Raw genomic sequence first — 12,931 nt, 5'->3', positions numbered from 1 at the left:
TTAACATTTCTAAAATTATGATGCAATTTACAGTCGGTGGTGCCTAATGGTTTTATTGACAGCCTTTTCTTTCTTAAAGATATACAAAATCGTGGTATCTCTTATAATTCATGTTGCTTTAGATTTGGGAAAGTTTTAGAAATTTGCTCACAATCACACAGGTAATGAGCAGGGTCATGTCTGCTTCCAAATCTGTTATTCACTTAATCCTGTCTGTACCCTGCTGAGAAGGAAGTTCATTAGGAAGGGCATCACATTGTGTAAAGGGCACAGGATTGAGAGGAAAATTCATAAGGCAATGAATGTATATTCACCTAGCCAGCCCAATCATACCTTATCATTCATGGAAGAACAAGCATAGTTGTCAGAGACATTTTTAATTCCAATATGTTTGGTTATGTTTCTTAAAATTCAAACCTATGCTTCTCATACATTCGCCTACATACATTCTCATACATTCGCCTCATACATTCTCATACATTCGCCTCATACATTCTCATACATTCACCTCTTTTGTAAGCATAAGCTCTTTACCATTACCAGTTAATTGCAGCCCATCCTATTAGCTGTAGAAGAAAGATGTGGCAAATTTGGGAAGTAAAGAAAAAAGGGATCAAGAATAGACATAAAAGATTTGTGATCACCTGCATATATCTACCCAGTACCCAACAAAGATAATAACATATCAGTATCATTCATTATTGGCCTTTGCTGCTGCTTTTCATCCTCCACCAAAATAATTGAGATTAGAATGTCATCCACATTTGCAACTTAGTCAGTGTTAGAATCACTCGCTGAATGCTTGTGTTGGATATCTTTTAATATGCTGTTTTCTATACAGTCTTTAACACCTCTGTGTGAAGATGACAACCAGGCACAGGAAATCATTAACAAGCTGGAGAAGAGTATAAAGTTTCTTAGCCAGTGCACAACACGAGTGGCCAGTAGGGCTGAGATGTTGGGAGCCATCAATCAGGTAACCTGTCTTCATTTCTCTAGTTAGAATGAAATTACAAAAAAAGATTCATTTTTCCTGATACTGTGGATATCTTACTTCTAGGAATAAGTTATACAATAAAAGTATTTTTTAAAAGACGTATGTGTTTAATACATATGTATTTAATACAGAAAAAATGGAATATACAAATAAAAAATGTAAAAAAATCTAATAACGCGAGCCCATGACAATCATAAAAATTTTGTGATATATTCTTCAAGATGTACAGTGTTATAATATAGTGTTTATAATCCCTTATATAGTGTTATAATCTGCTTTTTATTCATCATACAACATAGGTAACTTTCTGTGTGATATAATTATATATGCACATATCACCATCTTATGGTATTCTACTGGTTGAGTAGATATAAATTATTTAACCAATTCCTTGTATTCAATCATTTCAGGATGTTTTTTGGTATTTTTCTGTTATAAACAATGCTCCAGTAAATATCCTTGTATATGCATCTGTGTGTATTTGTCCTTAGAGAAGTAGAATTCCAAAATTTCTTTGTGGGCAAACCTGGGGAGATATGAATTTTTTAAATCTATACCTAAGCAGACTTGTTAAAATATATTTTCTTGCCGGGCGCGGTGGCTCACGCTTGTAATCCCAGCACTTTGGGAGGCCGAGGCGGGCGGATCACGAGGTCAGGAGATCGAGACCATGGTGAAACCCCGTCTCTACTAAAAATACAAAAAAATTAGCCGGGCGTGGTGGCGGGCGCCTGTAGTCCCAGCTACTCGGAGAGGCTGAGGCAGGAGAATGGCGTGAACCTGGGAGGCGGAGCTTGCAGTGAGCCGAGATTGCGCCACTGCACTCCGGCCTGGGCGACAGAGCGAGACTCCGTCTCAAAAAAAAAAAAAAAAAAAAAAAAAAAAAAAAAAATATATATATTTTCTTAAGGAGAAATTTAATTGTGGTAGTAATTTTAGTTTGATCATTTGTTATACATTTTTACCCTTTAGTTCCTTTTTAACCCCTCACTAGAGAATACTGTTATTGTTTCATTTTTACTAAAGTTATATATGCACATAGTTTTTTAAAAGGTCAATCAGCTCTATAAGCCTTACTAATTTCCCATGATCCAGAGAAACAACTTTCAACTCTTTTGTCTTATTTGTTTTGTATTTGCATTCACATTTTTCAATAACATGCTCATGCTGCCATTTAGTGATTTATTTTCAGTTTTAGGTATTATCTGTTGCTCTTCCACGATGAAGATAAATATTTAGTTCTTTTATCAATCTCTGGCCCGTCACACCTTTTCACTGTCCCTCAAGCTACTGTTGGCCACCCTGCTTTCCTGGCCAAGCTTCTACTCCACAGTTAAACATAGTTTTCACTACCTTGCATGTCCCCTCATCACTTATCCCTTTCTTACTTTGTCTTACTCATTTGGTGAATCTACAAGTAAATCTGCTTCTCCACCTCTCATGCCTGCATAGCTGGAAAATGTCACATTCCCATGCTGACCTGTTTCTCTCTGAATTCATTATCACAAACCTCAAGCAGGTCCTTGGGGCTTCCCCTCAATCACCCTCCTTCTCTTTTAAATATCAAGTTCCCACCCTTTCCTTTCTCCTCAAACCACTGTCATGTCTTTCCCCATATTCTCTCTCAAACACAGGTAATGACTGCTTTCAACCTCACTGAGGAAACTGGGACAATCAAAGGAAACTACCACAAAGCCTCCCGGCGTGTGAATCCTTACACACCCCCTTGCTCTTTTTCCTAAAGATGCGTTGTCTCTAACCCTATCCAAGGCCAGCCTTCCCCGCTGTAGATGGGAGCCTTCCCAACTAATTTATTCAGAGTCACGGGACCAAATTCTCCTGATTTTTCTCCATTTACATTTTCTCCACTCTACTGAACCATTGCTATCAGCACACAAATAATATGTTGTTTTCTAGATGAGAATAATAACACAAAACAAACACAAACAAAATAACTTTTTATCCTTTCTTTTCTGGCCACCACTCTGTTTCTCTGCTCCCATTTACAGCAAACCTCGACAGAATGGTACTCACTGTGTTCAGTCTCCCTCCTCCCACGTTCTCTCAAACCCACTCTGAATCAGCCTTTTGCTTCCACAAAGCAGATTTTTCCAAGGCCACTAGTGACCTCCACATTACCAAATTCAGTTTCTCAGTCCTCATCTGGCATGGCTGATGTCTTCCTCTTCCTGGAAACGCTTTCTTCACTTAGCTTCCAGGCACCACGTCCTCTGGCTTTTACATCACAGGCTGCTCCTTCCAGGCTTCCTGCAGTTCTACCCCTTCTCTTGGACCTCTGAATATTGAAGAGCCCTGGGACTCCACTCGTGCACATCTGATCTCCACATGCACACAATCCCCATGATCCCGTGCAGTCACCTGAGGACTGAAATTCGTATGTTTAGCCTAACCCACTCCCCTGAGCTCCAGACCAGAGTATGCTACTGCTGACTCAACAATTCCACTTGGATGTTTGATAAACTCAAACCTAACATTCAAAACTGACTGTTCATGCGCCCCCGCCAAACCTGCCCCATGCATAAGCTCCTTACTTCACTCAAGGGCAGCTCTGTCCTTTTAGTTGCTCAGGCCAAAATGGGGACAGAGGGAGCTGGGGTAATTCTCAACACCGTTCTCTCTCACTTCACATTAAATCCTACAGAAAATCCTATTGGCTGAATTGTCAAAATATATTAAGAATTCAACCATTTATTTCCCTTTCTACTGTTGCCATCTTGATCTAAGCCTCCATTCTATTTTGTCCCGATTAATGCAATAGGTTCCTATATGGTCTCCCTGCTTCCATCCAATTCCAATCCCTCCTCCCAACATAGTCTGTTCTTAATAAAGGAGCCAGAATAATCCTTTTAAAATTAGATTGTGTTACTTTTTGGTTCAACGTCCTAAAGCTCCTCACTTTACTTGGAGTAAAACCCAATGTCTTACTGTGGTTTGAAAGGATGTGTGGCAGGGTGCGGTGACTCACGCCTGTAATCCTAGCACCTTGGGAGGCCAAGATGGGCGGATCACAAGGTCAGGAGTTTGAGACCAGCCTGGCCAACATGGTAAAACCCCGTCTCTACTAAAAATACAAAAATTAGCCAGGTGTGGTGGCATGCGCCTATAATCCCAGTTACTCGGGAGACTGAGGCAGGAGACTCACTTGAACCCGGGAGGCAGAGGTTGCAATGAGCCGAGATCACACCATTGCACTCCAGCCTGGGCAACAAGAGTGAGACTCCGTCTGAAAAAAAAAAAAAAATGGGCAAAAGACTTCAATAGACATTTCTTCAAAGAAGATATACAAATGGTCATTAAGCAGGTACAAAGATATTTAACATCCTTAAATGTATTAGGGAAATACAAATGAAAACCACAATGAGATACCACTTCACACCCACTAGGATGGCTATGGTGAAAGAAGAAAGGAAGTAAGGAAGTTGGAAAGGAAGGAAGGAAGGAGGGAGGGAGGAAGCAAAGAAGGAATAGTGTTGGTGAGGATGTGGGGAGACTGCAAACACTGTACGTTGCTGGGAGATGTGAAATGGTCCAGCCACCGTGGAAAACAGTTTGGTGAATCCTTAAAAGTTAAACGTAGAATTACCATATGACTCAGCAATTTCATTCCTAGATGTATACCCAAAAGAATTGAAAACAGGCACTCAGATACTTGTACACAAATATTCATAGGACTATGAACATTCCAAATGTTTACTGGGGTACTCCTAATGTCATTAGTTATAGGACTGTTATCTTAGAATATTAGAATCCCCAGAGAAAAACCTTCCAACTGCCTGCCTTCAGGGTGTAACTCTGGCTGCCAGTGTTTGGAAGCTGGAAGGAGGAATAAGGCTGGATCTCAATATTCAATATGCATATAAATTTTTGATTAAATCTGTTGTTTTCAGCATGATAGATCCATCATCAACTATCTGTTCTTTCCCAATCCACAGAACCTCAAGTTAACTCTCTCTAGATATCCAACCGTATATAGTCTTTCACCAAAATAGTGGAGGGAAAATTGCTCTGCTGGCCAGAGTAAGGAAGGGGTCTCTGAACCTAATCTTTTTTTTTTTTTTTACACAGACTTTCAACCATTTCTTCTGTTCACATACCCACCTTCAACCTTACTGAGGTGCAGCGTAGGTTGCTTCTAGGCTTTTCTTACTGCCTTTTTTAGAGTTCAGCTTTTCCAGGTCTTAGTCATTTGCCACTAGTCCTTCCATCCAGCTTTCAAAGTCTTGTTGTCATATTCTCTTGTTTGCCCCTGTAGATGCATGTCTTTATTTTAAAAAAACCATTTATTGCCATTTTAGTGGGATTTAGGAATGGAGTGAAGGTAAATGTGTTTAATCACCATCTTTTAATTGAGAGTAGTATTTTCAATGTAAATGTGCTTGTTTTTCTCTTGCTAGGAAAGCCGGGTCAGTAAAGCAGTTGAAGTGATGATTCAGCATGTAGAAAACTTGAAGAGGATGTATGCCAAAGAGCATGCTGAATTAGAAGAACTGAAACAGGTTCTTCTGCAGAATGAAAGGTCTTTCAATCCTCTTGAAGATGACGGTAATAAAAGTTTATGATAATAGTATTAGTTGTGTTTTTCTACATTCTCCTCTTTTTTTGCTAAGTCTTATTATTACTTTAGTATAATAAAACTCGTAGGTTAAGTTTATATTAGAAAAATAATTCATTCCTGTTATTTATGTAGCTAAAAGTGAGGTGTCAGAAAACAGGTTGGGACACATGAAGGATTCTTTGGTAATGACACCAAAAATTTATTAACTCAATTTAGATTACTGAGTTAACAGAATATATGTAATTCAACTCATGAAGTTGACCTTAGTGTTTCCCTATTTAGGATACATTAGAATTTCTCCACACGTAAAAAGTAAGGAGAAATGATTTAAATGGGTGCTGCCATCAGCAACGGTTTTGATTCCTCACGGAGGGAATGACCCTGGCACAGTAAGCTGGAAAACAGAGAAACGTATGAGGCCACGGGGAATAACATATGGTTTCAATAAATCTTACAATAGTTTTATTTAAAATAAACAATATAAACTTTTCTGAGCAGAATTCTTATTTCAAGAATCTGTTCCCTGTTCTAGAACAGTAACCATATTTGATACTCTTCTGAACTGTACTTTTGGATTCCTTTCTCCAGCAGCCACACATGTAGTGCCTACCCTGTGCTAGCTAGGCATTATGGACATCGCAGTGACACAGAGGACTGTATTCCATTGGTTAAGATGGTAATTGTTATGAAGCATGAAATGAATGATAAACAGATACTTACATTGCTTGGTAGTCTCTAAAGTCTTAACAAAAATGGCATGTATAATAGCTAAAATGTGTCAATGTGTTTTTCCTTTCAGATGACTGCCAAATTAAAAAACGTTCAGCTTCTCTAAACTCCAAGGTAATTCCTAACTCACTTAACAAATGTCTAGCAAATACTTATAAGATGGTTTTAAAATGTTATTTGAAGTTTCAGGCCTTTATATGTAAATAACAAAATAGTGATTTTAATTCATATACATGTATTTGTTTATCTAAGTATGCTTTTATACTCTCTGCTATATTTTTGTATCAATTAAGTGTGCCTGGCAGCATGAAGAAAGTCAGTACAACAATGGTTTCTCTCTGTTGTGTAAAACTGAAGTTGGAAGTGGGTAACCCGACAATGGCACAGCAGCTTCACAAGATCCTGAGGGATCAGCCTCCTCCTTTCATGCTGCCTCACTACCCTCAGCCCTTGGCTTCTGCCTCAGGGTCTAAGATGGCTACTTTAGATCCAGGCACCAAGCCCTCATCATTACATCATCTCATTCCAAGAAAAAAAAAGAAGCAATGACAAGTGTTCCCTCTCCCTGTAAAGACACTCCCTAGAAGTCCAGAATAACATTTCTCTTTCCATTCTTTGTTACGAATGAGACAGGAAAATACAGTGTGTATTTGAGAGGCTGTATGCCTAGCTAAAAATCAGGAGGCTTATTATTGAGAAGGAAGAATGTGATACTGAAGGTCAACTGGCAGGTTTTGCCACAGTGTAAAAATCAGGATTTCATAGATATACAGAATTTTTGAATAAGTGACTTTAAAATCATTCCATACAAATCCCTCTTTTTCAGATGAGGGAAGAGAAACACAGAAGTGATCAGTTATGATCATGTATTGGTAGGAGCATGATTAGAAACCAAGTTTCTTGGGCCACAGTTTCATATTCTTGATGCTCAACTAACCTATGAAATTAAATTAGGGATGATGGTTTAAGATAACGATTCACATGGAACCCCCTTAGTTTATTTATTACATTTTTTAAAAATTTGTATCCTGATGTAATTAAACCTTAAGAACCACATAATACTATATAATGCTTTTCTGTACAAATCTCAGGAAACACACCCATTCATTAAAACATCATGACAATCCTTAAATGTGTTAAATGGAAAAAAAATGAAATCATGAACAAAAAAGCTACACATGTAGGTGCATATTTATCTCCTCCTGAGTTGGGAGAAATCTTTCTAAGCATAGAAGCAATGGTAGCAAAAGAGAAGAATAGACTTGGCTGGATTAACAATAAAAAATTTCTGCCAGAAATATGAAAATTCAATATAAACAAAATTAATATAGACAAAGGTGGTGAACATAAACAGGTGGTTCTCAGAGAAGATAAATACATGATTATTTAACATAAAACAATGTTCAATGTTTCTAGAAGACAAATAATTACAAACCTAAACAAGAAATCTTATATTTGATTGGCATAAATTATAATAATCCAACATTGAGTTAGGTGGAATATAAATTGGTAAAGTATTTCTGGAAGACAATTTGGCCACAAGAGGATCCTTTAAGATATGTCTACTGTTTAACTCAGCTGTGGTCAAGTGCATGGATACGCATGTACAAGGATATTTATTGGTGTTGCATATAATGAGAAATTATTGAGAGTTTTCTCAATGTACATTTTCCTCCTTCTGGTAGCCATCTTCTCTTCGAAGAGTGACTATTGCCTCTTTACCCAGAAATATTGGAAATGCAGGAATGGTAAGACAATTCCTAAGTGTTCTTAGTCAAAGGCAAATTAATTTTCATATGACAGAAAATATAAACGTATATTTTATAATTTCTTTTAACATTTGAACTTCTAAAGGTGGCTGGGATGGAAAATAATGATCGATTCAGTAGGAGGTCAAGCAGTTGGTAAGTGTAATTTTATGGTTCCTCTTTGGGAACCTTACTATTTTATACTTGGGCTAAACTAAATGAGTGCTCGAATTAAGTGATATAGTAATGTTTGATTTGTACAAAGTGTAAACAGAATAATTATATAAATTGGTATCTAATTATGAAGTTTTTCTTATCATGAAGTAGGAGATCTGTGAATGTGCCAAGAAAAAAGAATTAGGACATATAATTTTGTATTTATTTAAGCAGTAGGAAATAAATTGATAACGGCTACAGATGTATTTGATTTGACAAGTGGCTATAATCATCTTTATTTAGGCGTATTTTGGGGTCAAAGCAGAGTGAACACCGTCCCTCATTACCTCGATTTATTAGCACCTATTCCTGGGCAGATGCTGAAGAAGAAAAATGTGAACTAAAGTAGGTGAAGCTCAGTATGTTTATTAACCTGACATGAACTGGGGCATAAACAATGGGAATCACTTTTATTCCATGGAGATGAAATAATGCTGTATCATTAAAAAGATAATTCATTGTAAAACACTTTTATAAACTATAAAGCACAATATAAATGTTATTTGTGAATATTAATACATTCACTCTCACAGCTCTCAGAATGGCAAAATTTGAGGTCTTAAGTTAGAAAAGACCCTGGAATTTGCCATATTTGTGAAGATAATTTTTTTCCTGTCCAGGTGTCTGTCTATAATGGGGAAAGGTCAATAAAGAGCCACAGAAGTAAAGTGTCCATCTATTTATATATTTTTAAAAACATGACATATATAACATATAGGCACATATGTAACATGTATGTACATCTATCTTCCATTTATGTAAATGGAGAGTAGAGGAAACATGAAATTCTGAATTGCTCTCTCTGTATCTAGTAAACTCAACAAATATACTTCTATAGTGAAAGGCAGAGGGCAAGAAGGAGGGATATGCAGATGCTACCTCAGAGTCCTTGGGTGACATTAGAAAAAGTGCCTAACTTACTTGGTCTCAGTTTTCATGTCTGTTAAAGTGAGGGATCTTAAGGAGATGATTTTAGTTTATTTTATACATTTTCGTGAGTGCCTACCATGTGATGGAGACTGCTCAATTCTAAGGAATATAAAGATGAGCATGACATGGTGCAACCCTCAAATAATCTGTTTTGGTTTTTTTTTTTTTTTTTTTTTTTTTTAAGTCCTGGGAGCCTACTGCATGTGTTACAAACTCTTTTCAGATTTACAGTTAACATAATGAATCTTTTTTGAGCTGGTTGGAAAAAGAAAATCAGTTAAAGAGTCTCCTTCAAAAGATTACCTAGTTTTTGCTTTTTGTTAGTATGGCATGATGTCTACTGAGAAGTCTTTGTAAACAGGACTGAAACCTTGAGAATCTTATAGAAATGCAATTTATTCTGGCGTTTGGGTCTTGTTTTCTTTAAAAACTAAAGTCTATCATATTTGTTTCCTATAGATATTTGAATGAAAAAAAGTCTTTGAGACACATTTCCCTTTGGCAATTCTGAGGGTATTATGAGCTTGAGATTTCAAAATTCAAATCCAACTAGGAACTCATCAGCAAATATAGTGGAACAATTATGTTTTGCTTAGGTGGAGGAACACCTCTTTAAATAATATGATTTGATTTAAAATGCAGTCAATCAATTGCTATTTCCCAGTTCACTGAATACTAATTTATTTTAACTAAACTTTTAACTAGTTTGAGAATATTTTCAAAAACACTTTTTAAATTATTAGGATTTTCAGAGAAAAAAATAAACTCTGATGTTACTCCAAGTTAGCACCGATTGGAAATCATACAGAGAAAGGAATAAAATCAGTAATAATGAGAGAAGATTTTTACTAATGTTAAATAAAATTTAAAAGGAAGAATATGGTGTCCACATTTTATATACACACATACACACAGGTATATATACACACCCATATATAAAATATACCTATTAATATGTATTACATATAACATATACATAAAAATATATATACACATATACACACATATTCTATATTAAAAACTTCATATAAGTATATATTAATATGCATATATAGGTAAATGTGTATATATTATATATAAATGTGTATATATACTATATATATACTCCAGCCTAGGCAACAGAGTCAGACTCTGTCAAATATATATATATATATATATATATATATACACGTATTTATATAATATATGCACACATATATAAATATGTGTACATATATAAAAATATGTGTATTAAATATGTATTATATAAATACATAATATATGCATAATATATAAATATGTGTATATAATCTATAAATATGTGTATATATAATATATATATACTTTTAAGAGACAGAGTCTGACTCTGTTGCCTAGGCTGGAGTGCAGTAGTACAACCATAGCTCACTACAGCCTCCAACTCCAGGGCTCAAGCAATCCCCGGAGTCCTGAGATCCTTGGGAGGAGTCCCCTTCCTTGGCCTCCCAAAGTGCTGAGATTGAAGTGTTCAATAAAGTATGGTTAAACATGCACACACACACACACATATATATATATATATATATATATGCAGAGAAAGAAATCATAGTAATAACATTGGTTAATGATGAGTGGTGAGACTAACTTCTGAATGTTCTTTTTAACTTTCTATACATTTTTCTAAATAGAAGAACTTATTTTTTAATTAAATTTCTATGAAAGGTTTAAATTATAAATCTGGCGATTTGATTTTTAGAGTTAGATATTTATCGAGTTTCCGTAAAACAGAACAAATATTTGTAAGCCTCTTGAGTTACAGTAAGATTTAGCAATATTTTATGATTATAGCATATTATCCTTAGTTTCAAATAAATATTAAAAACAACATTTACAGAACTAAAGATGACTCAGAGCCACCCGGAGAAGAAATAGTAGAAAGGACAAGGAAGCCAAGTCTTTCTGAAAAGAAAAATAATCCATCAAAGTGGGATGTCTCTTCAGTGTAAGTTATCTACTTGATAAATTCTACCATTTCAGTGGAATGGGAAAGGGTGAGGCAGTGCTGACAGTATTAATCTTAATCAAATTACTAAAAGACATGCCAAATTGTTTAAGATGAATAACAAACGTTGTACCTCAGGTTATCCTTGAACCTATGTTACCTATTTTGACAGACAGACTACATTCACATAACTTTTACTGTAATATAGTTATAAATTATTCTATTTTATGTTAGTTAATCTTTTACTGTGCCTAATTTATAAATTCGATTTTATTACAGGCATGTATCCATAGGAAAAAAACAGTATATAAAAACAGTATATACTGGGTTTAGTACTATTTTCGGCTTCAGGCATCCACTGGAGGTCTTGGAGCATATCCCACAAGAATAAAGGGGGACTACTGTACACACACATAAGGACATACACAGACATCCACTCTACCCAGCAAATAACATTTTCGTTTCCACTGTAGGAATATGTTGCCTTACCTTACTGAAAGAATGAGATACTTGTATGTACTTATTAGAAGATACTGCCTACATCACATAATTTTCAGATTCTCATCATAGCATATCATTTCTTTAATCCTAATAGTTATAAAGGGTGGGAGGCAGATTGTTTCCCAAACCAAAATGATAAATCATAATATGTTGATTAAAAGGCATTTTTGGGGATATGGAGGGCAGATCACCTGATTGGTGTTGTTAGCAAAAGGAATGTTTCTAATGACAAATTACCGATTACCAAATTCTATTTGTGTTTTCCTTATAGTTATGACACAATAGCTTCCTGGGCAACAAATCTCAAGTCCTCCATCAGAAAGGCTAATAAGGCCCTCTGGCTCTCTATTGCATTCATTGTACTGTTTGCAGCTTTGATGAGCTTCCTCACAGGCCGATTATTCCAGAAGTCTGTGGATGCCGCTCCCACACAGGAAGAGGACTCATGGACGTCTCTAGAACATATCTTGTGGCCATTTGCCAGACTCCGACACAATGGGCCACCACCAGTGTGATAGCAGGACATCCTAATATATGGATCTTGATTTTTAAGTTTCAGTATCTGAACTTCGTAAATTAGTAACTTTTAGCTGGGAAAGTATGCATGAAACCAGAGGTTCTCAGAATGACTGGAAGATATCTTACATGTCCTCTTTTTGCCTTTATCTCCCCAACTAAAATACAATGGGGAAGTCTGCCTATGAGCTTTTTAAGGAAGAAATATTATATATTGTTTGTTAAAGTTTATTGAAATAAAGAATCATTTAAATCTTCATAGAGTGAAAGCTGAAATTCTTAACAGGCCAAGTATTCAAAGGAAAATAAAAATGCTGTGTTTAAAATAAAACTTGAGTAGAAAATGCTGATTAGAAAATTGTAATAGTTGATTTGAAAGGTATTCATTCACTCATTACATTCTGTTGCAGAAATACCTGTCTTTCACCATGCTTGGTTCTTCATACTGAATACAGTTTGTAAGTGGAGGTTAGGAGTAGCTGAGCAATCTGGTAGAGAGCAGCATGTGGCACACAGAGTTGACAAACTGACAGTTGGAACTCCTGACTTTCTCCATTGCTTCTTTAGAAGCAAAATCCTTCACCATGTGATATAAAGTAGAATGAAACTCAGTTTCTTCTTTAAGCGCTTCAGAAAATGCCTCACTCTTTTCCTTGATCTTCAGTCTTTGTGCTCTGTCACCACTAAACATTAAAAGGGCCCAATTAGGATTCTCAGTACATTCTTCAGTAAGGTGTTCCCTCACCTAAAAAAAAAAA

General features: G+C 35.9%; 2 protein-coding genes across 17 annotated transcripts in view; one reads left to right on the top strand and one right to left on the bottom strand.

The window, feature by feature from the left end:
* IRAG2 (inositol 1,4,5-triphosphate receptor associated 2) overlaps positions 1 to 12,432 on the top strand; it is a 118,250-nt gene extending 105,818 nt beyond the window's left edge. For 6 of the 7 annotated variants that reach the window (XM_063639596.1, XM_063639597.1, XM_055280346.2 and 3 more), the window contains 8 exons: positions 842 to 976; positions 5,413 to 5,560; positions 6,373 to 6,416; positions 7,988 to 8,050; positions 8,157 to 8,206; positions 8,510 to 8,611; positions 11,049 to 11,156; positions 11,929 to 12,432. In XM_063639596.1, the coding sequence (XP_063495666.1) occupies positions 842 to 976; positions 5,413 to 5,560; positions 6,373 to 6,416; positions 7,988 to 8,050; positions 8,157 to 8,206; positions 8,510 to 8,611; positions 11,049 to 11,156; positions 11,929 to 12,172 (894 nt within the window). In that variant the 3' untranslated portion in view covers positions 12,173 to 12,432. The remainder of the gene's footprint in view (positions 1 to 841; positions 977 to 5,412; positions 5,561 to 6,372; positions 6,417 to 7,987; positions 8,051 to 8,156; positions 8,207 to 8,509; positions 8,612 to 11,048; positions 11,157 to 11,928) is intronic. The other variant, XM_063639599.1, reaches the window with a different exon arrangement.
* DNAI7 (dynein axonemal intermediate chain 7) overlaps positions 12,386 to 12,931 on the bottom strand; it is a 92,211-nt gene continuing 91,665 nt past the window's right edge. For all 10 annotated transcript variants that reach the window (XM_055280353.2, XM_063639602.1, XM_055280350.2 and 7 more), the window contains one exon: positions 12,386 to 12,918. In XM_055280353.2, coding sequence (XP_055136328.2) covers positions 12,643 to 12,918 — 276 coding nt within the window. In that variant the 3' untranslated portion in view covers positions 12,386 to 12,642. The remainder of the gene's footprint in view (positions 12,919 to 12,931) is intronic.

The sequence above is a fragment of the Symphalangus syndactylus genome, chromosome 5 (genome assembly GCF_028878055.3).
Source record: "Symphalangus syndactylus isolate Jambi chromosome 5, NHGRI_mSymSyn1-v2.1_pri, whole genome shotgun sequence".
In the NCBI taxonomy this organism is placed as follows: Eukaryota; Metazoa; Chordata; class Mammalia; order Primates; family Hylobatidae; genus Symphalangus; species Symphalangus syndactylus.
This window is presented reverse-complemented; position numbering and strand designations above follow the sequence as displayed.